General features: G+C 39.3%; 1 protein-coding gene across 2 annotated transcripts in view; it reads left to right on the forward strand.

Annotated features, from left to right (window-relative positions):
* Positions 1 to 24,403, forward strand: part of PPARGC1A (PPARG coactivator 1 alpha) — a 68,751-nt gene extending 44,348 nt beyond the window's left edge. For both annotated transcript variants that reach the window (XM_082281558.1, XM_082281559.1), the window contains 6 exons: positions 5,806 to 6,718; positions 7,282 to 7,386; positions 7,797 to 7,917; positions 17,088 to 17,209; positions 17,561 to 17,712; positions 20,620 to 24,403. In XM_082281558.1, coding sequence (XP_082137684.1) covers positions 5,806 to 6,718; positions 7,282 to 7,386; positions 7,797 to 7,917; positions 17,088 to 17,209; positions 17,561 to 17,712; positions 20,620 to 20,723 — 1,517 coding nt within the window. In that variant the 3' untranslated portion in view covers positions 20,724 to 24,403. The remainder of the gene's footprint in view (positions 1 to 5,805; positions 6,719 to 7,281; positions 7,387 to 7,796; positions 7,918 to 17,087; positions 17,210 to 17,560; positions 17,713 to 20,619) is intronic.
* The last annotated feature ends 1,549 nt before the right edge of the window (positions 24,404 to 25,952 follow it).

A 25,952-nucleotide genomic window follows, 5' to 3' on the forward strand; every position in this document is an offset into this window, starting at 1 on the left:
GATCATGCTGTAGCTGTATTAATCCCTGCCTGCTTATATGCATAGTTTTTATTTTTATATTCATGTATGTATGTAAATCTATAAAAAGATGCATATCTTACTTTTTAAGTCATTTGTATTGTAGTAGTGTTGTGTCCTGAGTCTGCTTTTGCTGGAAGCAAAGTACATGACAGAAACAGCCTGGAGTACTGAAGAACTTACAGCATATGTATGTAAATCATGGCAGAATTGGGACCCACTTCAGTTTAAAAAACAACCAAAAATAAAATAAAGAAAAAAATAGTGGCAGTAGTGATTAATAATACCTTGAAGTTCTTTAGTGAGACCCTGGCAACTCCAAATTATATCCAGATAACCGCATTGCTCATTGTCCTTATATAGGGCAGCTTGCACTATACAAGCACTATTTATTATAATTTAAATTGGAGTTACCTTGATCTCACTACTGAATTGAAAATACCATTAGCAGTGCTGCTTGCACTATCGAAGCACAAAGTATTTTAATATAAATAGCAACTCCCTTGATCTCTCTGCTGAAAACAACATTGCTTCCCTCACTGATGAATTAAGTATAGACTAGAAAAATAAATAAATAAAAGCATTTCCCAGATGAGCCATCAATCTTCGTCACACACACATTTTGGATTCATGTATCTAAAGTCAAACTGAAACCATTCTCTTGCCAGTGCTATATCTTGCTTTACAACAGGTTTGTTAGTACTCATGAATGTAACTTTGTCCTCCCTAAAACTGTCAAAACATCAATTTGTCAAAATTACAAGGAACAAATATTCTTTAAAGTGTTTTCCTGCCACACATAAGAATTCTTTCAATACTCTTTAAAGAAGTGTCCTAAGTCCATTGCTATCTAAAGTCCTGTTTCTTGAAGCTGATCATTCTAGTGTTACTCTAAGGAAACTGGACCGGAACATCATGACATGGAGGGAGTCCTAGATGATGATAATGCAGTGAATGAAATCCCTGTGTCCAGTGAGTCTCATTCCGAGTAAGACGCTCGGAAGAGGTCCATCTCCCATTGTTCCCACAGCCAGCTGCATTGCCAGTGCCTTGCTAAGAGGCCATGGGCTTGATGAACCTCTCCAGTGTCTTCCAAAAATGTGGGATGGTTCTTTGTCCACTCTTTTCTCTTTGTTACAAGTCAGACTGTGGGGGGGAGGGGGGCCTGTGCAAGCACAGGGACTCACCTTCTGGTGGTGGCAGTGTTTCTCTTGGCAGACAAGGGCTCCTCAGTGATTGTTTTAGACTTTTGATTGTCTTAGACAAACATCTGAACACCAGATGTTAGATAGCATGGCTTCTAATTAATCTCTCTCTGTTCTCTGTGTCTTCTTAAACCTTCACACATAAATACTCAAAGCCACCATTTAAGTACATGGAGTCAGTTTACATGCTTCAGGTTCAGTCAGTAACTAGAAGACCATTTCCACCCTCTTGGTGAAAAGTCTCTCATTTGATACAGATCACTGTAATTCATTGTAGTGTAAAATTCCTCACTGGTCTTGGGGGCAGAATTTGATTTCTTTGAAAAGATGACAGAAAAAGCTGTATGTACATAATCAGCTTGAAGAGTGATTTGGAATTTGTGACCATCTGTGAGGATACTGATACCCTGATATTTGCCTACCTCTGGATTTGTGTTACCTCTTACTTGTCAGAACAAATACGTAAAATCTGTCATCTAAGAACTTCTTTGACCTCAGAATGATTTCTGATAAAGTGAGATGTGAGATGTAGAGAGTTTTCCAGAGGGACTAAAATCTAGTGAATTATTTGATGTTTTCAGGCATCTGTGTCTATTCTCTCTAGCACTGACAACAGGATTAAATTGAATACTCAACAAGCATGTAGTTTTTTATTACATGATGACTATTTAATTTTATTATCTTTTCCTAGCTTCTGCAATCTTATGCCATACAAACACTCTTCTTCTACTGAATTGAGCTGTTGTCTTGTGGTCAGTGTTTAAAGTGGCCTTAAATAATGTTTCCCTTGACAATACGTTTTCAAACTCAAAGGTATGAAAGAATTCATTTTCAATGCCTCTCAAAAGCCCAGTGCACATGTGGAAAGGTTCCAGGGCTGTATTCCCCAAAAGATGCTAATTATCAGCCCCCTCAAAGCACAGCAAACATCATCAAACATTTGAATGCTAAGCTACTGTAGAGATTTAGAAATATCTGTGTCTATGTAAAACAGCATTAAAAATCAGTTGTAAGAAGTCCAGATGTCACTTTTAATGCAGAGGCACTCCCCTAATTTCTGCTTACCAATTTAGCTGAGCTAAATGAGTTACACTGTTGGGGGCGGGGGCGAGGGTTTAAGCCAAGGTTTGGAATGTGTTGAAAGTAGTTTCACCCTCCTGGAGACTTTCTGGAAAGAAGTTGCTTGGCCAAGGTGGCAGAGTTGGCACATGTGCAAACACCTTTCGTTGCACAGACACAGGGAGGATGGTGCTGCTTTGGCAGCAGTGCTGGCAATTTGATGTATGCTGTTACCTAGCACAAGATCACTGAGTGAGTTCGTAGTATATAGACAGAGCAAGGCAAAGTGCAAATGTACCATTTACCAAAGCTATTCAATTAAGGAAAAGTCCCTACAAAGAAAATGGTTTTATAGCATGTCATGAAAAAATACTTGCCTTTTCCTTTAAAAAGAAAAAAGACTGTTTAAGGAGGATGATTGTAGAGTATGTACCACTTCTAACAGATTTGCTGTGCAGAAGTGCATAAGTGTGAGTGATGTAGAGGTACTTGTTTATTATAGAGCACATTTCAATGCAGTAATCATAAATATTGCTAAGGTTGTGCTCTGTTGAAATATGACCTACATACTCTTGATTGTTTGTGTTACGTGATTTGTCTGACACCCATTACATTCTGGGTAATGGCAGCCATTTGTTGCTGTGCACAGCAGGCTCTTTTGACAAAAGAAAATAGGCAGCAATAAAAAAGCTATAGTCTGAATTACATTCTGCACAGCGCTGCACTGCTGAGAGTTTGTGCAAGTGTGTTAACAATGCTCTGAACTGCCTCTTGTCAGCCTTCAGCCTGTAATGGCCATCTGTCCTTCCATAAATCTGTCAAAACCTGCTAAGTTCAAGAGAGAGTACAGAATATACCTTGTACTGTCAACACTTAAATGTACACACTGGGGAGAAATCAGTGCGTGTGAAATAATCCAGTGGTTATGGAATATTGTAATGCCATTGATGTGGGATCATGGCCCTCAGTGAAGATTACCAGGGATTAGAGTGAAGATGAACAAGTGTGCAGCCAACTGGTTTTCTCAGAATTCACGGTTTGGAGATTGGTCATGGGACACTCTGTAGAGGTGACATGAATTCAAAACTTCACTCCGTCCTCCATCCCCCAGTGTAGGTCTGTTCAAAAGTTAAATGAACATTTTCCAACTTTTATCTGTTTCTACTTGCCTGTGCACTTCCTGCTTCTGCTGAAAACCAGGAAAAAAGCCAGAATGCCATGAGGAAGCCCTTTCTTAGCCTGTCCCAGCCCTGTTCTGCCAGCAAGGGAAGTGCCAGTAAATTTAGCTCAGTCTGTACTTTCATGAGGGTTTTTTTGGTACGGTTTTTTTTCCCTCTTTCTGAAGATTGTTGGACTCCTTGTCAGGTTTCTGGAAATTGTAATACTGTGTGTTTTGCTTTCTTCCTGCCAGGACAAGCTTTAAAGAAGTAGAATTTGAAACAATATTTTATTTTGAATATTGGATTATCTCTGGAGTTTCTCTGCCTGAAATTCTTAAATATGCATGTTCATTGTGGAGTGGTTGTATTTTTGTTTCATTCTTTTTTTAAAACTACATCTAAAACCCAGTAACTAACCCCAGAATTTCTCACGGGCTTTATAATTTCACAAGTGTCATTTTAAACTTTTTTTTCTAGAAAATTGCTTACTGAAGTATTTGTTCAATCTGAGCCTCAAGTTTTAAATTGGAAATTATTACTGCAGATTTTTCAATAGGACTGTTCTCTTCATTTTAGCCAAAATTCATTTGGTAGTCAAAAATATTTGTCAGTGAGGAGGTGCATAAGGTATGAAATACTTAGTACTGTCTCAAGTGAATATTTAGGAAGAAGAAAGAAAAAAATTGATGACTCAGAGGAAATAGTTTAACAGTGATGACTACACAAGATTTTTTTTAGTATTAAATTCAAATTTGGTGTAACTAGGGTTTTAGGTTTCATAATCTTTGGCTCAATTTTCCTTGAATTTTGTGGCATTAGACAAAGTCTTCACATAGCCATGGGTAGCTTGTAACCAGTTTTTCTGAGCATTCAGACAAAATCAAGCGTCTCTCTCACATCAAGTATTCATGCCTTGGTGCTTCTATTTTCTTATTTTCTGGAAGAAATTCATTGCAGATAATGCAATGGGACTCCCAATCTCCATTTATGCTCCTTAGGGAGCACTGCACATTGATGGACGCTTTTCCTTCTTTACAGCAAAACGCTATAGAACATGTTCCATTTGCATTGATCTGCTGTGTTGCATGTTTAGAAATACCAAACAGAGCTCTACAGCCATGTTCGAAACCCACATTTCCTGTAACTCTGCCTTCTTTTCTCATTCTTGCTGAGGAACTAATGGAAAGCTCATTGCTTGGGCTAGAAGTATTCTTGGACAGCATGAGCCTCTGGGTTGCTTAGGGATGGTCTGGGTTGTCTTGGAGAACTCCCTAATCTCCATCTATTTTGTTAAATTTTAAGCATATATTACTAAACTATATTAGTGTCAATTGGACAGAAGCAAATTTTTCAAACTTAACATAGTAAGTACCTTCCTGAAGAGAAATTAACTTCCTGGACAGTGTCTGCTGTTTGCTGTTACTCTGCCCTGACATCTGGGGTTATCCTTCTGTAATGTCTGAAGAAATTCTATGATTTCTACAGAAACTATTGGAAGTTATATTCTGCACTTACAAAACTAATGGGAAGATGCTTACTGGAACATGCTGTAGTCCTTCCTGCAATTTTGTCTCATCACAGTGATACAGTCTATGACAGTTATGTAAATAAACCTGTTAGTTAGCAGTATATTTAGTCATTGAATACTTACATGTTTCATTTTGACTCCCTACTACATGACTCTCACCAAGATTTAGTTCTAAATGCAGTGGTTCATTGCAGTTGTGGTTGTCCTGTTGTTCATTTGAGTTTCAGTTACCGAACTGCATTTCCGGCAAAATGTATTAGTTATGCTAAAGAATGTATTATACATACATATATAATATATGTATATACATTAGCAATGGTTTTCTAAGTTAATGAACTCTAGAGACATAGAGTCATTGCCATTGAGTTGTAGGGTGGCTGTATTTCCGTGCATTTAAGTCTGTGTCCTTTGGTAGCACTCATTTATTTCTCTTGGCCTTGCTTTTATCCAGGTTCTTATCTGCTAGGTTCTTTATGTTTTTGATGGTGCCAGTCTTTTGACTTCTCATTTTTACATCAAAATCTATTTTATATTTAACAAAAACGTCTTTTGGGTTTTATCTTTTGATCTTTTCTATCAAAATCTACAGAGAGAGGGGCAGATGTCATGGGGGAAGGGGAGGGGCAGAAATGATGCTGAAGAGTAATGGCAATGCATTAGTATTGTTGCTATTGTTGTCACCAGACCTTTGGTGGTTTTATTCTCAGTATTGGTAGTGTTGAAGTGACATATCATGGGTCTTGCTTTGTATCTGTTTTAAGAAGCATATGAGCCACCTTTATAAACATTGTATGTGTGCTTAAAAGCATTCTGTTCCTCCTTTTACTCCCTGTAGGCCTAACTCCACCTACAACCCCTCCTCATAAAGCCAACCAAGATAATCCTTTTAGGACTTCACCCAAACCGAAGTCATCATGCAAGACTGTTGTACCACCTTCAAAAAAGCCCCGCTGTAGTGAGTCTTCCGGTTCTCAAGGAAATAACCCAATCAAGAAGGGTCCAGAACAGTCTGAGCTGTATGCACAGCTTAGCAAGACTACAGTACTGTCCAGTGGACATGAGGAGAGAAAGACAAAACGGCCCAGTTTGCGGCTGTTTGGTGACCATGACTACTGTCAATCTGTGAATTCAAAATCGGAAATACACATAAAAATATCCCAGGAACTTCAGGACTCCAGACAACCAGAATTTAAGGATTCTTCACCTGGGTGGCAGTGTCAGATTTGTTCTTCTTTAGAACAAGACCAGTATTTCAAGAAAGAGACTTTACAGACAAATAAGCAGGGATCCCATGGTAATAACAGAAAACAGCTCCAAGACCAGGAAATTCGGGCTGAACTGAATAAGCATTTTGGTCACCCCAGCCAAGCTGTTTTTGATGAAGAAGCAGATAAGACCAGAGAACTAAGGGACAGTGATTACAGTAATGAACAATTCTCCAAACTACCTATATTTATAAATTCAGGACTAGCAATGGATGGTCTGTTTGATGACAGTGAAGATGAAAGTGATAAACTATGCTACCCTTGGGATGGGACACAAGCCTATTCATTATTTGATGTATCACCTTCTTGCTCTTCTTTTAACTCTCCATGCAGAGATTCAGTGTCTCCACCCAAATCCTTATTTTCTCAAAGATCTCAAAGGACACGCTCCAGATCAAGGTCCTTTCCTCAACGCAGGTCTTGTTCCCGTTCTCCATATTCCCGATCGAGATCAAGGTCGCCCTGTAGTAGATCCTCTTCAAGGTATGGTACAGCAAATTCAAGTATGATCTTTGTAGTTTATAAGACGAACAGCAAAAACATGAAGAAACTTACAGGAAAGAAAGAAAAAAAGCAAGAAATAACTTAATCCAGTGCAATTCATTCTATTGCTCCTGAGCTGATTAACTCTGAAGGTTAAGGGTTTGCTACAGAAACACTTGTTTCCAATATCCTTTAAATTTGCCAGGGTTACACATTCTGAGTGGAGGCAGTCAGGTCAGAGGCAGAGCAGTTGGTGAGAGATGTACACAACTAACCTTTCCCATTATCTGTGAGCTGCCTGGTGCCAATCTAGCTGCAGCCTCTATCAGATGGAGTTGACAGTGGCTGACTGTCTGCTCTGTGTTAGCCTCAATAAGGAACATTACCAAAGGGCCAGGAGGGGGGAAATCACTTGAGGCCCCTTAGTTGAGTAGGAGATCACACACTGTCACTGGAAAATCCCACTGGTAGCTTAGAAGAAATTTTAAGTTCAGGGGAGAGGTAGAAAACAGTGTCAATAGACTCAAATGGAATGACAGAGGTGAATGTGTTTCCTCCTGCAGATCTTGTTGCTATTATGAGTCCAGCCACTGTAGACACCAAGCATACAGAAGTTCTCCCTTACGTGGAAGATCGCGGTCCAGATCACCGTGCAGTCGCAGACCCAGGTAGTGCCTTTGGCCTGCATCTGGTTTGCTTTGCAGCTGTGCCTCAGGAGATAATTGTAGAATCACAGAATCATTAAGGCTGGAAAACACCTCTGGGATCATTGAGTCCAACCTTTGGCTAAACACCACCATGTCAACTAAACCATAACACGTCCACTCGTTTCTTGAACGCTTGCCAGGATGGTGACTCTCCCACTTCCTTGGGCAGCCCATTCCACTGCCTGATCACCTTTCCAGTGAAGAAATTGTTCCTGGTATCCAAACTGAACCTCCTCTGGTAGAGTTTGAGGCCATTTCCTCTTGTCCTGTCTTCAATTGCCTGGGATAATGAAGCATTCCAGAAATTGTATTTCTAATTTTACATTTACAAATGCAGGTTCTTGATTTAATGACTAAGTTATGTTTCCTAGATATGACAGCTATGAGGAATATCAGCATGAAAAGCTGAAGAGGGAAGAATACCGCAAAGAGTATGAAAAACGGGAATCTGAAAGGGCCAAGCAAAGGGAGAGACAGAGGCAGAAAGCAATTGTAAGCACTGTGAAGATAACTTTCATATTGAAATAGATCTCTGTTTCTTTTCATAACACTAGAATTCAGACTTTATTTTCTTTCTTTTTTATAAAAATACAAAAATTTTCATATGTGTATTTCTTAGTATTTCTCATTTCAAGCAAATATGTGTTTTCATAATAATTTCTGTTTTGGTGTCACACTGCTAATTTTTTCAGATTCTATAAATTGCAACTCTCCAACTTCCTCACAATGAACAGATACAGAGAACTTACTAGAAAAAGGGGTCATCCCAGACTAGTAGAAGAGAACTAGCCTATTTCTTACACAGATCTGTCAGTGAACCAGCCCTTTATACTGTATTTCACCTACCAGACATACACAATATAAGGAGTCAGCTGATATACCAATTGCTGAACTCTCAGAGTGGCTGTAATTGTCTATACAGAGGGTGCAGACAACAGAACTCAAAACTGGGATCCAAAGACATGACTTGAATTACAGTTCTTTCAGTGTCTGTGATTTGGTTAATTTTTAAGTTATTTTTAGCAAAATAGTTTGAAGACATGATGCAATTTAAAAACGTCACTTAACACTGGTCCTCTTGTAATGAGCATGTATTATTTAATTATTTTGTTCATCAGTGTTCTCTATGAAACAACTGAACTACCTGAGGCAAAGGAAATAACCCATGTGGGGATAAGCAACTCTCTTGGCTGTTGTAGCAGTAGGACAGAAGGAAGAATGGCTATTAAATGGACAGGTGGCTTTTGCCTCTTTTGGGTTCCCCATTGGCAAGTACATTTTGATAAATTAAACTGGAAGCTGCTGTAAATCTGGACTCCTCTTGTAGTTGCTAAGCCCATTTGGTAGCTCACCTTAACGTTTTGATTTTCTTTGTCCTGCTCTTCCCATTCACTTGTACCTACATGGCTGTTCTGGTTGTGCTCTGGCTCTTGCATGAACTGGTGCAGGCCAGGACACTTCATCTTTGTTTCCAGGTTTTCCATTAATGCTCTGTCCAGAGGTCCCCAAAATTAATAGGTCTTTTTCCCAGTGCCATTAGTGGACTTTGTAGCAAAAGGTGATTTGTCACACACTTGACAGAGTTTCTCCTAATGTACCTACAGAACCCGGAGTGTGTAGAGATTGACAGAGACTGGCATGGTCTACAGCAATGAGAAATTCTGGGGGTGAACAGACAACTTGATGGTCTGATTTTTGTCTCTGCTACTGTTGCTCTTAGTTAGCTTCAGCAAATCATTTCACTTTTCTCTGTGTCAGGTGCCCTATCCACAAAGTGTGGGTTATAGGTGTATTTTGTAAAGCACAAGATTTAGAGCTGTAACATGCTCTGCTGTGCTGCTCTGAAACACAGTGAAGGCAATGGAATCATTTTGTGTGGCTTCAGGCAGGGCCACATTTAAGTCAATTGTTGCAGTTAGTTTTAAAATATCTCGCTTCCATCTGCTTAGAGATGAGCACTACCTTCCAGCAATCGTAACTTACACTGGCTGTTCTCTCTTAGAGCTACCACAAATTAGAGATTCAAGTAGACCTCTCTCATAGGTGTATCTTGCTACTTCTCAATTACTGTACCTTACCCATATAAGTAAACATGAATCCTGCTGAGGAGGTAGAAAATCTGATTTAGTTTAAAACAAACAAATATTTGGCAAGTAGCTAATCAAGAGAAAAGGAAAAAAATGAAAGAAAAGAAACTTTAAAAGCTCCAGATATGCTGCATCATACTTCCTGCATTAAAAATTCTAGACAATTCAAAACCAAGGTTGAATTTATTTTCTTTCTAAAGTGAGCATTTTCATTATAATTAACTTAATTAATGGAATTATTTATTAATAAACATAAATAAATCAAAACTAAAAATAAATGTCAATAAACAGGACATGGCAAAAAATCTAAAATCCAGTCATCTGTGTGAGTTCTGCAGGAAATGTGAATTAAATCCTATTAACTCCCTTATACAAAGTCTACCAGCACTTTTACTTTAAAAATCTTGCTTTGAATTGGGCTATTTTATGCCCTGTGAAAAAAGGTAAGGATTAGGAGACAGCAGAAAAAGGGAATCTCCGATCTCATTAATTCCGTGATAAAATTTATGTTATTTCTAGCATTCTTTGCTCTTTAGCTTACACCTTTAGGTTTATGGGGCTCTTTTGTGTTGCTTTTTTCATTCTTGAGGGTCTCAACTCATTTATCGTTCAGCCACAAGAATGTCCTTTCTCTCTTTCCTTGAGCTCTTTTCTACAGTCCAATAAGTTTAGATTTCTTTGCTCTCTGTATTGGGGAATTTTTTTATTTTATTTCTAGCCCATTCTCGTGCTGCCAGAATTGATTTATGGCCACATACCACTAGATACTGTTAGAAGAGTCGTCCAAAGACTGGGTAGTACTAATGCCTCAGTTACTACACAGGGCAGGTGACTTTCTCCATGAGAAACACCATGCTAAGATCCCTAGAGTTAGTTGTAGAAAGGATGCACAGTAGAAAAGGAACAGCAATTACGACAGAGCCAAAAGTCATCAGGTATTGTGGAAACAATATCCAAAATTAGTCTCTGTGGGACAATAGGCATGGGAAACCTAGGAAAAAGAAATGATAAAAAAAATCGTATTTTAACCTATTTTAGTCTGTCAAAACCATGTGTGAAGCACTGCCCTCTGATTGTGCAGGCAGCTTCTATTTTGGCAGATGTGAAGACATAGTGACAGAATGCTGAGGAGGCTTGTTTTAGAAGCCTGTGCTCAGGCACGGGCACGTTTAAAAGCCCCTTCAGTCTTGCACACCCCACCTTTGCTGTAGAAGATACAGAGCTAGATAGAAGCTTGGGATTTGTATTTTCCTGTGTAGATTCCTGAACTCCTATCTATACTTACAGCTGTATAGAGGTGATTTGACTTCAAAAGGTACTGTGATATTTGTCTCATCTTCCATTTCTTCTTTTTCCCTCTCCAATTACTGGAGATTCAGTGCCTTTTTTGTGGATTGAGGTCTTAATTTTGAGCAGGCATACTTGAAAAATACAGGTTGAGCCTACAAGGTACTTAGAGAGTAAGAAGAAAAATTTTGTCATTCATTCATTCATTCATTCATTCATTTATACTTTTGATTGTGTTTCCTTTCCGAACTGACCAAATATTAGCATAGTTTAGTTCGATCTTGATTTGTTTTATTTCACTGGGTCATGATTTTTTTTTAGAATGGACCCTCATTGAACATAAGAATGGTCTGCCACCAAGACCTTAACCATGTAAGCCAGATCATAGTGGGGACACATGGACTGTGAAACTTAGAGGACAGGAGAGTCTACTTAGTGCTTTGTAGAAACTGGGATCCAACCCCCAACCAAGGCAGATCACAGTGATTTGCCTAGAGGTCTGAGGACCCTTTTTTTTTCTGATACACTCCAGAAAATTTCTGAGCTGTGTGGGCTTTTACTCCAGCAGTTCATTAGACCATGTGGCAAATACTTTTCAAAGCTTAGCACCAGAAATAGCACATTCCAGTTCTGGAGTCACTAGTTGGTGATTTCCTCATTGATACGGTTCACCAGAGCTGGAGGTTAAGCTGTCTGATGAGCAGCTTGTTGTTGTGGCTGTCTGCTACTCTGCCACTCTGGCCACGATACTGACTTACAGTCACATCCTTCATGCAGCTCATTTACTGTGTGCACTGGCTACTGCCAAGAGGTAATACAAAATCAGGTTATACTCGAGTAGAAAATTACAATTAACATTACTACTTTTCATTCGTAAATGCTGACAGCCTCTATCTATGATACAAGTATCAAGAGTCCCGGTCCCAGAGAGCTTACAGACAGACATAAGAAGATAAATGCGCTGTGAGGCCACTGCAGTGGAGAGAAACACATGGTTTCAAAGAAAATAAATTGCTCTAAAACAGGAAGGCAGGAGAAAGGTGCTTTCATAAATGAGTGCTTGCCTTCTCTAAAGTCTAAAACCAAAGTCAGCCTATAATGGAGCTCATTTCCAGTTATGAAGGATTCAATGTATGTTGTATATTTAGTTCGGATTTTTTTTGTTGTTGCTCATCTTGATAGCCTAGATACCAGGTACTCTTAATTTTGCTGTATATGTTTCCAAAAATGTATCAAATGAATTACCTAAATTTTGAGTTTTACTGGTCCATCATTATTTTTCTAGCAGTCACCATGGAGTGTCTGAACTGTTCAGCCCTTGCTTACCCACACAGCAGCATGTGATAATAATCTTGATTTTTTTCTTTTTCCAAGTTACTGTGATTTTTACTTTTGTCATTCATACTTACAGGCCATACTAATTTTTCTTTACTCAGTCTAAAGAATTGTTTTCTTATTACTATTACACCAGAAGCTTAAGCTTTAATTGCTTTTTTACACCCATAGCATTTCTGTTTTTACAACTCTGTCCAACCAATCCCATTGCATTTTCAAAATGGTATTTGGCCTTCAGCTCTAATGATAAAAGTCTTCTTGGCTTTCTACTGGAAGAGAAGTCATTTGGCACAAAAGGCAACACAGGCATGGGGTGTGCACCCAGCCAGCCACCTGTGCTGGAGTGAGCAGCAGAACCTTTACAAGCCCATAGCAGAACCCAGCTTTAAAATCCTCCTGGATTTCTTCTCTCAGCTTCACATAAAGCATTACCTGGCTCTTGGGGAACTAGGTATGCACCACAGATGTGCAGGCAAAAAGTGGTAGGGAAAATGGGAACAGCAGCACTGTGTGGTGTTACCTCTGGAGTGGCTGCCTTCAGTTCCCATGGGCCCCGCTTAGCAGCACCACAGGCAGGCAAAGCAAACAACTATTAGGGAAAAAAGCAAAAGAACCCAAGTGAAAACTAATACATCTAATGGTCTGTGTTTAGTTCCATGTGAAATAAAGACTTAGGGATAGGGAATCACAAAGAAAATAAAGTTTTGGAGGAAACCTTTGCAAGATAAAAGGATCCTTAGCATCAGTCAGTGTTTTGGAGGATGAGTGGTCCCTTTATTGACCCTTAGAGGTGTAAGGTATATCCAGGTCTTGTTTTTTCATATTTTGGTGTTCTAATGCTTTAGTATTTTCATTTGAGACTTAAAATACTGCGTGTCAGTCTGAGATTTTCTGCCACATCTTCCTATTCAAATGTTTTTACTGCAAAGAAGAATGAGCAAGATTATGAAAGAAGACAGACATGTTAGGCTTGACGGAGTTGACTGGACTATTCTTTTTCTCTTTTTACCTGGCAGAGCTTCAGGCTTATGATGCAAAATAAATCATGTGCACTTTTGGGAGGGAAATATGAACAAGTACCTTCTGGAGTTTCCTGCATATATGCCCACATAGATTGAAAACAAAAGCTTTTCTCTGCCTTTCTCTAGGTTTCCAAGTCATCTATCATATATCCTCTAACAAGTGCAGTAAACGTCTTACTTAATATGCACATACAGACTTACACATGTAACTTATCAAAAAAAGGTCTTTAACATTTGGAAGTGTGTTGTAATCTTGTTAGGCTTCTATAGCTCTTATTATTAATGGGAATGAAAGGAAGGCATCTCTGTGAATATTAATACATTCTTTCATAGTTGCTTTATATAAGCCAGAGTTAACCAAGGCAAAGACAATGCTGTGTGAATCCTGTGTTCTCCTGTATGTTATTCCATCACGGCACTCTGCTTAAAAAAATACTCGAACCCATCTCCTCACATGTGCACACTGGAGGACATATGGTGCATTTCAGCTTTAAATTTGAATTTCCTTAATTTTGCAGGTTCAACTTATTCCCTTAACGGTACTTGAACAGGCTTTTTTTTTAATTGTTCAGTTTTGGTTTATTACAGTTGACTTAAAGGGATATTAGAGATATAAAGGTTATTAGAGGATAGAAGAAGAAAAAATTGCACAGGCATGCAGACAGACTTATGGAAGAGTGTGCACTAGATATTTCCATCACACTGTAATACAACAATCTCCATGTCAGTGAGTGAAACATTATGTTTTTTTCAGTTGAGATGTATTATCTCAGCTGAAGTATATTAGACAGTCTGGTGTGTTATGTTCTGCTCCATCTGGTCAGTCATTTAGGTTCAATAGCAAGTATCAATGGAATTGTTTCTTATCAAGTGTTTCAGTGCGGTTAAATCCTTGTTTTGGTAAAACAGTCTGAAAAAGTAATTACTGTGCATATGCAGATTTTCCTGGTTTTGAAGTTTACAGCACCCAACCATAGTGAAGGTAAGCAGAATTAGAATGGGGAAAGTGGAAGAAATGCAGATTTCTGTAGCTTGCACTCTACAGTCTCTGGTTCACAGAAGCCCTACTGAAACTCCTCTGTCAAGGTCAGGGCTGTGGACTGGGAAACAGTAGAGACAGAGGTAAAACCAGCAGCTGTCTGTGCCCTAAATGTATGGCTACCCATGAGCACAAGTCCTTTTAGCCATGCTGGCTTCTCCAAACGGCGCTGCTATGGCAGAGAACAAGGGCAGCTTTTGGACCCTGCATTTTGGAACATTTTAAAATGGATGTGCCTGTCCCAGCATGGTTACAGAGGACTACCAAGGCACTCACCATGGTTCCTTACATAATCAAAAGCAGCAGTAGTTTCAAGTATCTAAATGAGATCCTTACCTGATCCCACTGATTAAGGAGAGCTTATACATACTTTGGTACAGCAACCAAGGACTCCACTGGGCTGACCAGGGACCCATAAAGAGCACAGGTAATTCTTGTGCTATTCCTTAGTGGGTAGGGTTTTGGGATAGGAATGTTTGATTCTTGTATCTCTGTTTTCTGCAGCTTTGAACTTTCATTCCTCAGGAGCTTAGATTAACTGGATCTGAGCCCCTGAGATTTGTGAGGTCAGGAAAAGAGTCAGTGAAAGTAGTTTACTGAAAGTGCTAGTAAGAAGGAGTTTCTGTTGGGAGACAGATATTTTAGTGTTGGCTTACTGCTGCAGGAATTGTTTATTTTATTTTGCATTAAATAGTTCCTGAGAGCAAAGTGCTCTCCTGGGAGCAGGAAGACAAGATTTTCAGCACCCCTAACTAAGAGTTCTGATGGTCTCTTTATCTCAAAGGAATACTCAAAACAAGTAAAGAAAGCAACATCAATATAATTTCTGGTTTTGCATGTGTTTTGGTCTGATCTCAATTGTATTGTCCATGGTCCAAGAATGACTAGTGCTTTATGCCTCTGTGGGGACTCATGGAAAAGATACATTTCATGCTATATCTGAATTGTAACACTATAAACTACCTGTCTCTTCAGGCTAGAATGTTTCTGAGCAGGAATGCAAGTCTATATTTAGGTCCCTAGTGCCTCTTGCACTGCACAGTCGAGGTGCCATTAGCCTTTAGGCACCTCCAGGTTACGATAGTCATGAATTCTCAGCAGTCAGTGTAGCTCCTTCGGCATTCGGCACCTAAATTCTGCACAAGTCTCAGGTGCCAAAGTTGATGGTTTAAACTGACATTGCACCTCTGACTGACAGATTCACACCAGCTGAGAATGTGGTGGTGGTTCAATTTATGGGACTACTGTGTGGGTGTGTAAGGGATGAGCTGTAGGGCCAGTAGTGCCAGGCCAGAGGCAATCGGAGGCAGGAAGGCTGAGCACCCAAGCCATGTATAGCTTGTGCTTCTTTGCCCTGATTACCTTAAGGTCAGTGTTCTGAAGATCTCCTTTTTCCATTTTCTTTTCTTGCAGCTCACTAAATGGCTCTACCCTTAGAAAAGTGTTTATCCTAAAATTCATGAAATGACTCTTCAAGGGTTTCCCAGTCCTTCCCTCATTCTGCTGTGCATTTGTACTAAGGAAAGAATAATACGACCATGACTTGTTACAAAAGTACCTGATGCTTTATTCCAAGTGTTGAAAGAACATGCAGAGGATACCCTAGCCTAGGAACTTCAGTCAGATGGTTTTTGTTCTGAATAAACCAAAAGGCAATGGTGACTGCGGGATATATTTTACTTCCCGTCATTGCCCCAGAAATATTTGTTTTAATAAAAGACATCTTTTGGACCTAGTCCTGGTTTCTGCTGGCATAGAGTTAATTTTCTTCATAGTAGCTGGTTCAGGACAGTGTTTTGGCTTTAGTATAAGCATAACGTTGGTAAGAAACTGATGTTTTAATTGTTGTTAAGTAGTGCTTACTCTAAATGGAGGACTTTCCAGTTTCCCATGCTCTGCCAGGGAGCAGGTGCACAAGATGCATGGAGGGAGCATGGCCAGGACAGCTGACCTGAGCTGGCCAAAGGGATATTCCATAGCATATGGCATCATGCCCAGTATATAAACCAGAGGGAGTTGGCTGGGAGAGGCAGATCGCTGCTTGGGGACAGGCTGGGTGTCAGTCAGTGGGTGCTGAGCAATTGTAGTGTGCAGCACTTGTTTCTCTTGGGTTTTATTCCTCTCTCTCCCCTTTTCATTAGAATTACTATCATTATAATTATTACTATTATTACATCTTACTTTGTTTCAGTTATTAAGCTGATGTTAACACAGGCGTTCTACCTTTTTCTGCTTTTCCTCCCCATCCCACCGGGGAGCAGGGAATGAGCTAGGGGCTGCGTGGTACTTAGTTGTTGGCTGGGTTTAAAGTATGACAACCTTAAACAGTTTTCCCTCTATTTTAAGGTATGGATTATGGTGGAACATGATTGCAGGATGAGTCAGCTCTTGAGTCATATGAGCTTATAACGTTATGCTTGTAATGTTTTGTTATGTCTGTGGTACTCTTATGCAATTATTGTGTTACTTTATGCTACTCTGCAACTAAGATGAGTTTTGATCAGTATTGTATACACGGCAAGAGAAAGGGAGCTCCTAGTTTGGAAGAGTTTGCAGTCCTAGAGGGGAAGTGGTAGAAAGGGTGACAGGGAAGAAGGTGCAGTAGGATACAAAGGGAAGCATCTGTCAGTGTACAGCAGAACAATAACAGCAATCCGTGTACCCTTCCAGGAGCACACCACCTGACAAATGTGGTGTCATTTAAATACCTTAGATGCTTTCCAGAACTATTTCATGTACTTGCAAGATGCAGTAGGTCTTCCACAAGAGGTTGTTCCTATAATTATTCATCCTCTGCACATCTGTGTGTGTATTTGCATGCATGTATGTATAGGTTCATCTCTATTACACATTGGTTAAAAATATGCCTTCCCGGTTGCTCTTTATCAACAGGAAGAACGCCGTGTGATTTATCTGGGTAAAATCAGACCTGACACAACCCGAACAGAACTGAGGGATCGGTTTGAAGTTTTTGGTGAAATTGAGGAGTGCACAGTAAATTTGCGGGATGATGGGTAGGAACTTTTGAGATTATTTCTTGTTTGAGATCTGCCATATGTAAAAAATTATGGGAGTGAGATTACTGGTATGAGAGTACCAGTATAAGTCCTGTGACAGATGACATGCTGAGTTCAAAACCTTACTTATTTTCTTTCATCCTTATTTATTAATCTTGCTAGTTGAGATTTCCCTGTCCCAGAAATAAGTATTTAGCTGCATGACAGGACAATCATGCTGATAAATGGATGCAGTACTTCTGGCATTTCCAATGCTGGGTCTCCAGCAAGTCTTGCTTTCAGGAAGGGGTTACACTAATGTGTGTTAACTCTTTTCAGCTTTTGTTCACAACTGTTTTTCAATGACAGAGACAGCTATGGTTTCATCACCTACCGCTATACTTGTGATGCCTTCGCTGCTCTTGAAAATGGATACACTTTACGCAGGTCAAATGAACCTGATTTTGAGCTGTACTTCTGTGGACGCAAGCAGTTTTGCAAGTCTAACTATGCAGACCTAGGTAGGTATTTCGCTCTATGTGAATTAAAGTACATAACTGGAATCTTGTAACTCATGAGAATTTAGGGTTTGCTTCTTTTTTGCTTACTGCTGATATAATTTAAATTACTGGAGGGGTGTTGAAGAAAGTGGTTTTCACTTGCTGTAAGAAATCTGTAAGAAATCTGTAAGAAATGCTGTAAGAGTCTACTAATGTGAGCTGGCTTCTTTCAAATACTCCAAACTGTGAATATTCTTTTAAAGCCCATTTCCATCGTTATGAAAAATAAGTGCTCAATATATTCAATAATACATTTCTAAGTTGAAAAGATAGCACCACAGAAACTTCCCACACGCTTTACTATTTATTGCTATAACTGTTTGATTCCAATACCTCATTTATGTGTATGAGCAGCAGTAAACAGAGGACAGAGTAGATTCATCAACCCAAAAACTTCATGATGATTCTTACTTCATCATGAGTTCTATTGTAGGTGGGCAGAATTTGCCAGGGGCACTCCTTAAACATGAATCATAGTAGCTCAAGTTTGAAAGGTAGAAGAGCTTGTGGCCAAATCTGACCCTTAGTGTGGCAAAAGCCACTGACCTCAACTGGTGATTCTAAAATTGTGCATAAGCATCTATGTATGAAGGTGTCTCCTTGCAGGGCCTTCCAGTCATGATATAAGAGGTTCCAGCCTGTCGAGAGCTTAGCAAATCTCTTGGTGTTTACAATGATGTGGGGCTTTATGCACACCAGTCTCCAGCCCCCAGTATGCTGTGATAACTCCAGTCCCAAGTATGCATGCTGACTGTGACAACACATCTGGGTCTGTCTGAGTCTTGCCTGGGCAAAATGTATGGTTCTGTCCTATGCTCCAAATCAGGGTCTGGTGCTTCCCCTTGTAAGGGTTTTTGGAGATGTTCAAAGTCCTACAGCAGGAATACTGATGTTAAGTATATGCATAAAGAAACTATGCAGACTACCAAAACAACCTGTGTAATATTACAATATATTATAAACTCACCTCTTATTTAATTACCTTTTAAAATGTAAAGTATTCATTAAATGTTAAACCTTTCCTAATACCTGTATAAATAGACTAAAGGCATGGGACGTACTCTTTTCTGAATAACACAGCAAGGCACATTTTGCTGTTGAATCTATACTAATCAGATATTGTGGATTTTTTTATGAATAAATGACCACAGTCATTAGAATCTCTCATAACCCTGCAACACAGTGCTAATGAAATCTTGTATGTGCTGCCCTCGGCTTTGTACAATGCAGGAAGTGAATACAGATATATTTTTTCTAACCAATTGATGTCTTTTCAAAATAAATTATAAAGATGATACGCATTGTTCACAATGAATATGCTATAATTCACTTCAGTGGCTAAACAGATAATGTAAAGCTAAGAAAAGGCAATTGACTGCTGAAGAGATATAGGGCTGATGTAGAAAATATGAAAGGTAGCAAGGCATTTGTCGAAATGTAGGCTGATAAAAACAGTAAAACCAGATTGAAGTCTTGCCTTGATTTGACTTATCTTGAGCAATGGAAGCCAAGGTCATCTCTGTATCTCAGAAAATCTGGGGTTTAAAATAAGTTGTCTGAAGGGAACCCTCTTGAACATTATTCATCACTGGGAGTATTCCCTGTCAGCTCTCTCCATTGTGAGCGGGATTCCCAGAGTATCTGTGAGCAGACTGTTTTCACTTTGTCCTGCTGACAGCTTGAGCTTCTGTACTTCAGACTGCATTCCCTGTATTTTGCAGAGTATCTGATAGAGCAACATAAGGAAATGGCAGGATGAACTTTAAAATTCATGAGCTGGTACTAGGACAGAGAGAATTAATCAGCTTTGGGCTGAGTACAGAAGAAAGAAAACACTTGAAAATAGTAGTCAGAAGTTTAACACCTCTCCTCTGTGAGAAGATATTGTCTTAACAGAACTTGTAATGAACATTTAATGCAGAGTGTGTCTTATAGTGGTAGATGGGGAGTTCTGATTAATTCAACACAAGAAATGGCAAGAAAAGGGCACTCTCATAAACGAGCTGTGACACAGGAACTGGTGAGAGTCGGTGTTACACAGGGTTGACTCCAAAAGGAAATTCAGTGCTTGCAGCCATGTCAGTAATTGTACTGGAGCTGTGTGGCCACAAACATACAATCCCTCCTCTGTGCTGGGAACAGACTGACGTCCGTGTCTGAGCAGCTGATAAAGCTGAAGCAGGTATCCCAGGCCACAGGGGCTGGGCTCTTCTTGCTGCTGTGGCTCATCACATGTGATGCAGAAAGCTGAGGAGCCCACCTGAATACTGCTCATACAGCCATGCAGAGGCCCTGCCCAGAATTGCTCACACTCCAAACAAGCAAACCCAAAAAGATGAGTTGAAGCAAAACTAGAGATTCTGGCAGGTGTGGACACTTCCACAAGACCCCAGAGTAAGGCAGGCAGAAGCAGCTGTGTCCTCTGTGCACTGCTCACAGGCTGCCCTGGCTATCTTCAGAACGTTTCTCAGGAGAATTGTCTTGGATATTGCATGTTGTGAAACAGCAGTTGCAAGGCAAGGGTGGAGTTTTGGTTAAGGCATCTGTCAACGTTATCTGGACTACTTGGAGACCTTTGAGTGTCTCGGTGCTCAAGTCCTTGAGGAGACCGTTTTGAGTTAACCTGCTCTAGATGTACATACAATTAGTGGTTCTTCCCCACTTCTGATGATGTGTAGTGCTTTTGTTAAGTGCTGCTTCTTACCAGGAATGCCTAAAGCTTCTGTGATGATCATTTCTATGCTTTTATCATCCCATAAAGTTGTGGTTGTAAGGTGGATTTTTTCTTCAGTGCCTTGTTTGTACTGATGTACAGAGAAAATAAGTAGTTCTTGCCTCTTACTTAACCTTGCATCCTTTGGGTTTCAGATTCAAACTCAGATGATTTTGATCCTGCTTCCACTAAAAGCAAGTATGACTCCATGGATTTTGATAGTTTACTTAAAGAGGCACAGCGGAGCCTGCGTAGGTAACAAGCATGTCATCTGAGGAAAACAAAGGGATGGCGAATACCTCACGGACATCATGTCCTTCAATAATGGACAACTAAAAAGTCGTACTTAGGAATTTCTCCTACTTTACACTCTCTGTTCAAAACCATGGTTTACATGAACACAGCTGCTCGAGGAGTGGAAGGGCAGGATGCTGTCCAGTAAGCACACGCATGTCCATGGGTGTCAGCTTCGCTTTCGCGGGTGAGCGGTGGCGGGGGAGCCGGGCATTCCTTGCGAGTTCAGTGCAAATCACGAGACATGGCAGCAGTTCCACAGAGATACACGTACAACGATGAACTGCAAAATCTGTACATATTGCATTTTAACAAAAAAGAACAAAAACAAACAGAAAAAAAACCCCAGTGTGAGAACTGCGGCTGCTGATGTCTGGGGATCAGACACTGCATTTTTTTTTTTTGTAAAGAAGCTTCTTCTCACAACACAGTGATAATATGACAATCCAGAAGAAACCACAGGTCCCAGAAGCCTGCAATCTGTCTTAGCTTTGTTTTAAGATTGTTCTTTTTTTGGTTGATTTGTTTTTTGGGTTTTTTGTGGGGTTTTTTTTGCAGAAAAGAAAATCAAAAGGCTCAAGCTTCCCTAACATTTTGAAGTTTCATCTTTTAATTCTGACACCCATGTAAATGTCTACAACATTGATCTTCCACAGAAAAATTTTCAAAGCCTTGTTAATGGTCAAATGTGCAGCTTGTTCAGCGATTTATTCTAATGAGCGGACGTGGTGTTACATTATTAATGAGAGTTGGATATAACTATCTGGGTGTGTGCACAGGTAGTTTATTTGCTACATTCTCTAAAGTAGTTGAGTATTTACAAATGTTAAATGGAGTATTTTTATTTATGTACATACTGTATGACGATGTTCTTTTTTGTTACAGCTATGCACTGTAAATGCAGCCTTCTTTTCAAAAACTGCTGAATTTTTCTTAATCAAGAATACTCAAATGTAATTATATGAGGTGAAACAATTATTGTACACTAACATATGTAGAAAGCTGAACTTACGCTTATATATATTTGATTGTAAAAAAAAAGAGAAAAGCGTGTGGGTGAGGGTGTGAGTGTGCATATGTGTGCGTGTGTGTCTGAGTGCAAAAATGCATTATACACATCCATCCCTCCTTTGGTGAGCTTATATAAGAATTTTGTCAAGAATTATCCTAGCCCAAAAGATATTAACCACCTTCTGCAGTATTTTTCCACATTTTTCTCATTGCTTGATTTTCTTTTGCAGTTTTATACACTGAATTTGTTAGGGGAATGAAATTTTCTCATCTAAATTTTTCTAGAAAATATCATAATTTTATGTAAAGTCTCTCAAATGGGTAATCATTAAGAAATGTTTTTATTTTATGTATCAACAGTAGTTTTGGAACTAGAGGTCAAAAATCTTTTTAAAATGCTATTTTGTTTTAATTTTTGTGATTTTAATTTGATAAAAATATGCTGAGGTACTAAGTACAGTATGATTTTTACAGTAATTCTGTGTCTAAACACTGTTCTTGAAGCCAGTAATCTTTTCATTGGCAGAGTTTAATGATGGTATTTATCTATATTTTTTACAGTTATACATCCTGTATAAATACCAATCCTTCATTCCTTTGTTTACTAAAGAGACATATTTATCAGTTATAATTATCCTATTTATTATAAATTATGAGATGACTAAAAGAATAAAAAGGCCAGTGGAAGTTTTATACCTAGGATGCATGATGGTTGTCAGTTTGGAGTAAGCAGGTGCTTTGTTTGGAAATTCTGCTTTTGCAGAAGCAGTGGATTGGTTTGGGGTTTTTTCCTTTTTTTTTTTTACTATGCACTAGCATGGCCTCAGATGTGCACATAACATTGTTGCTGATGACATTGCTTCTGTTAAATTAAATATAAATTTCAGGAAAGAAAAAAACCACAAGAGTATGAACTACTGCTATTCTGAGCATCAGAATTTCATCTGAACTCGGAGTCTCTACTGAATCAGCAAAGTTTGGAATTTGCTTGTGAATGTATAGATTTGTTATTCTACTACTCTTTGGCATTCATGATTCCTCTTAAAGGTATGGCACACCTAACTATTTAATCTACTTTCCCACTCTAAATCTTAGAAAACTGATTCTACCCCCATAGCAGTGCAGTTGATTTTGATGGCTGCATTCATTTTATCACCAGCATATTGTGTTCTGAGAGATTCCACTGTCTGTCCTGTCGGATGCTTGCTTGATTTTTTGGCTTCTTATTTCTCAGTAGATAGATAGCAATAAAACAAACAAAAAAAAAAGAACTTTTCTGGAGGTTCTGTGTTACAAATGTAACATTCTTTACTCTGCATAATTCTTGTTGTTGCTCTGTAGGTTAAAAATGCAGGTATTTTAACTTTGTGTGAATGCCAAACTAAAAGTTTACAATTTTCCTTTCTGGATTTTGAGTATCTTCTGTTGTAAAGAAAAATATTAAAAGCAATAAATTATTTTTAAGAAATCAATATTTAGTATATCATATTATGTGTTCAAGGACCAGATGCATTACCTATTTTGCCTTTACATTTCTGTGATTAAACTTTAAAATGTTCTCTTTTGCCCTAGATTGCTGGCATTAATAAATTGGTGTGGGGCTTGTGTGGGGGCATTATTTATTTTTCACCAAGCAGGCATAATGATGTGAGTAAATTTTTTTTTTCACTGGCCTGGCAGACATTCTCATCTTGAAGATGGCTTTCCTCTGTGGATTTACAAATTACATATGAAATTAATAGAGCTAGGATTGCTGAATAAAGCTATTTGGATCCTTCATAGACACTGTAGTAGGAAATCCATCAAAATATAAACTCGGTGTTTGCTTTTCTTATTTTCTTCCCCAAGAACATTTCAAATTAGCACATGTACCACATTGTCACCAGAGGCAAATTGCAGTGTAGCTCTGTGTGTCTTTTATATGAAGATTGTACTGTTGCATTCATGCTGTGGTAAGTACCACATCCGCAATACAGGTAACAGAACTGGTACTTAGGAACTGTGATCTTTCCAAGACCTGAGTAATTCCTACAGAATGGAAAATTATCTAAATACTAATCCAAACAGAGGGAGCCTAAAGTTGAAGAAAAATATCTATGCTAAACTACTCTGAAGAGTAGTTGGGCTGTCATCACCAAGAGCAGCACTGAGAGGAAAGTTTGTGCCTCTGGGGTAATAATACTTGGGTCAGTTAAAAAAAACCCAAACAACAAACACTAAACAACCACACCTCCTTGTCATCCCTTTAGATGTAAGCCTACAGTAGGTAATGATTATGTGTCCTTTTTAATGGCTGTAATGAGAACTTCAATCACTGTAGTATAAGATCTGATCTATAAATGACCTAGAATAGCCATGTAATAGAATGTGATGATTCTAAATTTGTACCTATGTGACAGACATTTTCAGTAATGTGAACCACTGACCTGATAGAGCTACTGTAAGATTTGTACAGTAGGTGAACATGTAAAGTTGTAGGTTGGACTATGCTGAACAGGGAAAGTGAGATACTAGTTAAGCCCAAGGTGGGCTATTTTCCACCTGCCGATTCTACATGTACTTTTGTGGTTTAATTCATTGTATGAAAATTCCTGTGATTTTTTTTTCTTTTTTTTTAAATGTGCAGTACACATCAGCCTCACTGAGAAAATAAAGGGAAACGAATGTTTCAAATCCATTTCTGTTTCTCATTTTTGTTACAAGTGACAGATTTTTTCTCCCACAACTGGTTGTGTACTGGGTTTTGTATTATTCTTTCTAGCGATTGTAATTTATTTCAGATTATAGGCCAGAGCACACCTGCATTGCTGCACTTTGGGCAGGGGACAGCATCACCAGTTTTAATACATTTAATGGTAGAAAGGTGCTATGTGCCTTTCTGCCATGAGTACCCAAGTCTGTTGAAAAGACATGCCATAAACCATGTAAGAAAACTTTTTAAAAATCCTCGGTGGAGTTTAAGAGTTGCTGGTTTGAGTTAGAAGGGGGTGGGGAACATAAGGACTTTTCTTTTGGTCACACTGAATCCCAGTTCAGGTAGTAGGGACTGAGAAGTGCAAAATGGTTGGTATCTTCCATCCTGACACGATAAACACCTGGACTAGAAGTAAGCCTGTCATGAGAGTCCTTCACCAGCCTCTGTCTCAGCAGACAGATCAGGAGGACCAGACAGGTAGGTGGCTGGACAGATATGGCTTTCCTGACTCCTTTGTGGATTGATACAGCATGCAGCATATGAGCTTCCACACCAGCATTGCCACTGGACAGGCAACAGGTAGGCCTGGGGATGGCAGAGGGTACTCACACCCCTCTCCTTTACATGGGCAAAAATAGGGGAAGAACCACTTTTGTTTGGTTTGCCCAGGGTTCATTCATGGGTAGCCAATTCATGGCTGCAGGCCTGTCCTGCTGTGTCAGCAGCCTTCTCTGGGGGTGCACAGCACCACACCGTGTGACCGAGTCTTCTCATCAGATGGTGCCTCAGGAGGGACCCAGCTGTGGTGGGAGGAGCAGCACAGGGCAGCTGGTGGACAGCCTGGCTGTGCTTCTTGAGGAAAGGACCACTTCTCAAAACAGCTAGCCTCCAGCTCATCTCTGTTCCTTACATTGCTGTTTAATATATGCTCTGTAACTTGCAAAAATGTTTAGCTTTTGCATTTTTACGATTTACTAATCCGAACTGTTGTGCTTGGCTCTCGCAAGGGTGGTAGAGTGAAGTTCCTCACTGTGTGGGATTTGCCATTGTTGAGTCACTGCTCCTGATCAAATTAATGCTCAAAACGTAGTAGGCCAAATAATTCCTGATGTTTCTCATCAGTCTTGCTGCTGTTCCTCAAGGCATGAACTTAGCCCAATATTTCTCCAGTTACTAGGCTTTTTAATTTCATTTATTTATTCATTTCATATTTTTGCATAGTACTTTTGATGCTTGCCAAAAAAAGCACTCCGCATTAGATTTCCAGGAAGCCATTGCCTCCCATCTCCTTTTACATTAAGGTTTATTGCGTAAAATCAGGGCTTTCCATTGCCTGCTATGGTCGCCATTTTTCCCCATGGTGAATACTGCAAGCTGAGCATCTCAAATCAGATTCAGGCACCTCAATGAGTGAGTGGCCTGATTTTCAGATACGCTGAGCTTCTCGCAGCTCCCATCGACTTCAATTAGACCTGCTGTCTCTCAGCA

Source organism: Coloeus monedula (assembly GCF_965178545.1).
Source record: "Coloeus monedula genome assembly, chromosome: 5".
Lineage (NCBI taxonomy): Eukaryota > Metazoa > Chordata > Aves > Passeriformes > Corvidae > Coloeus > Coloeus monedula.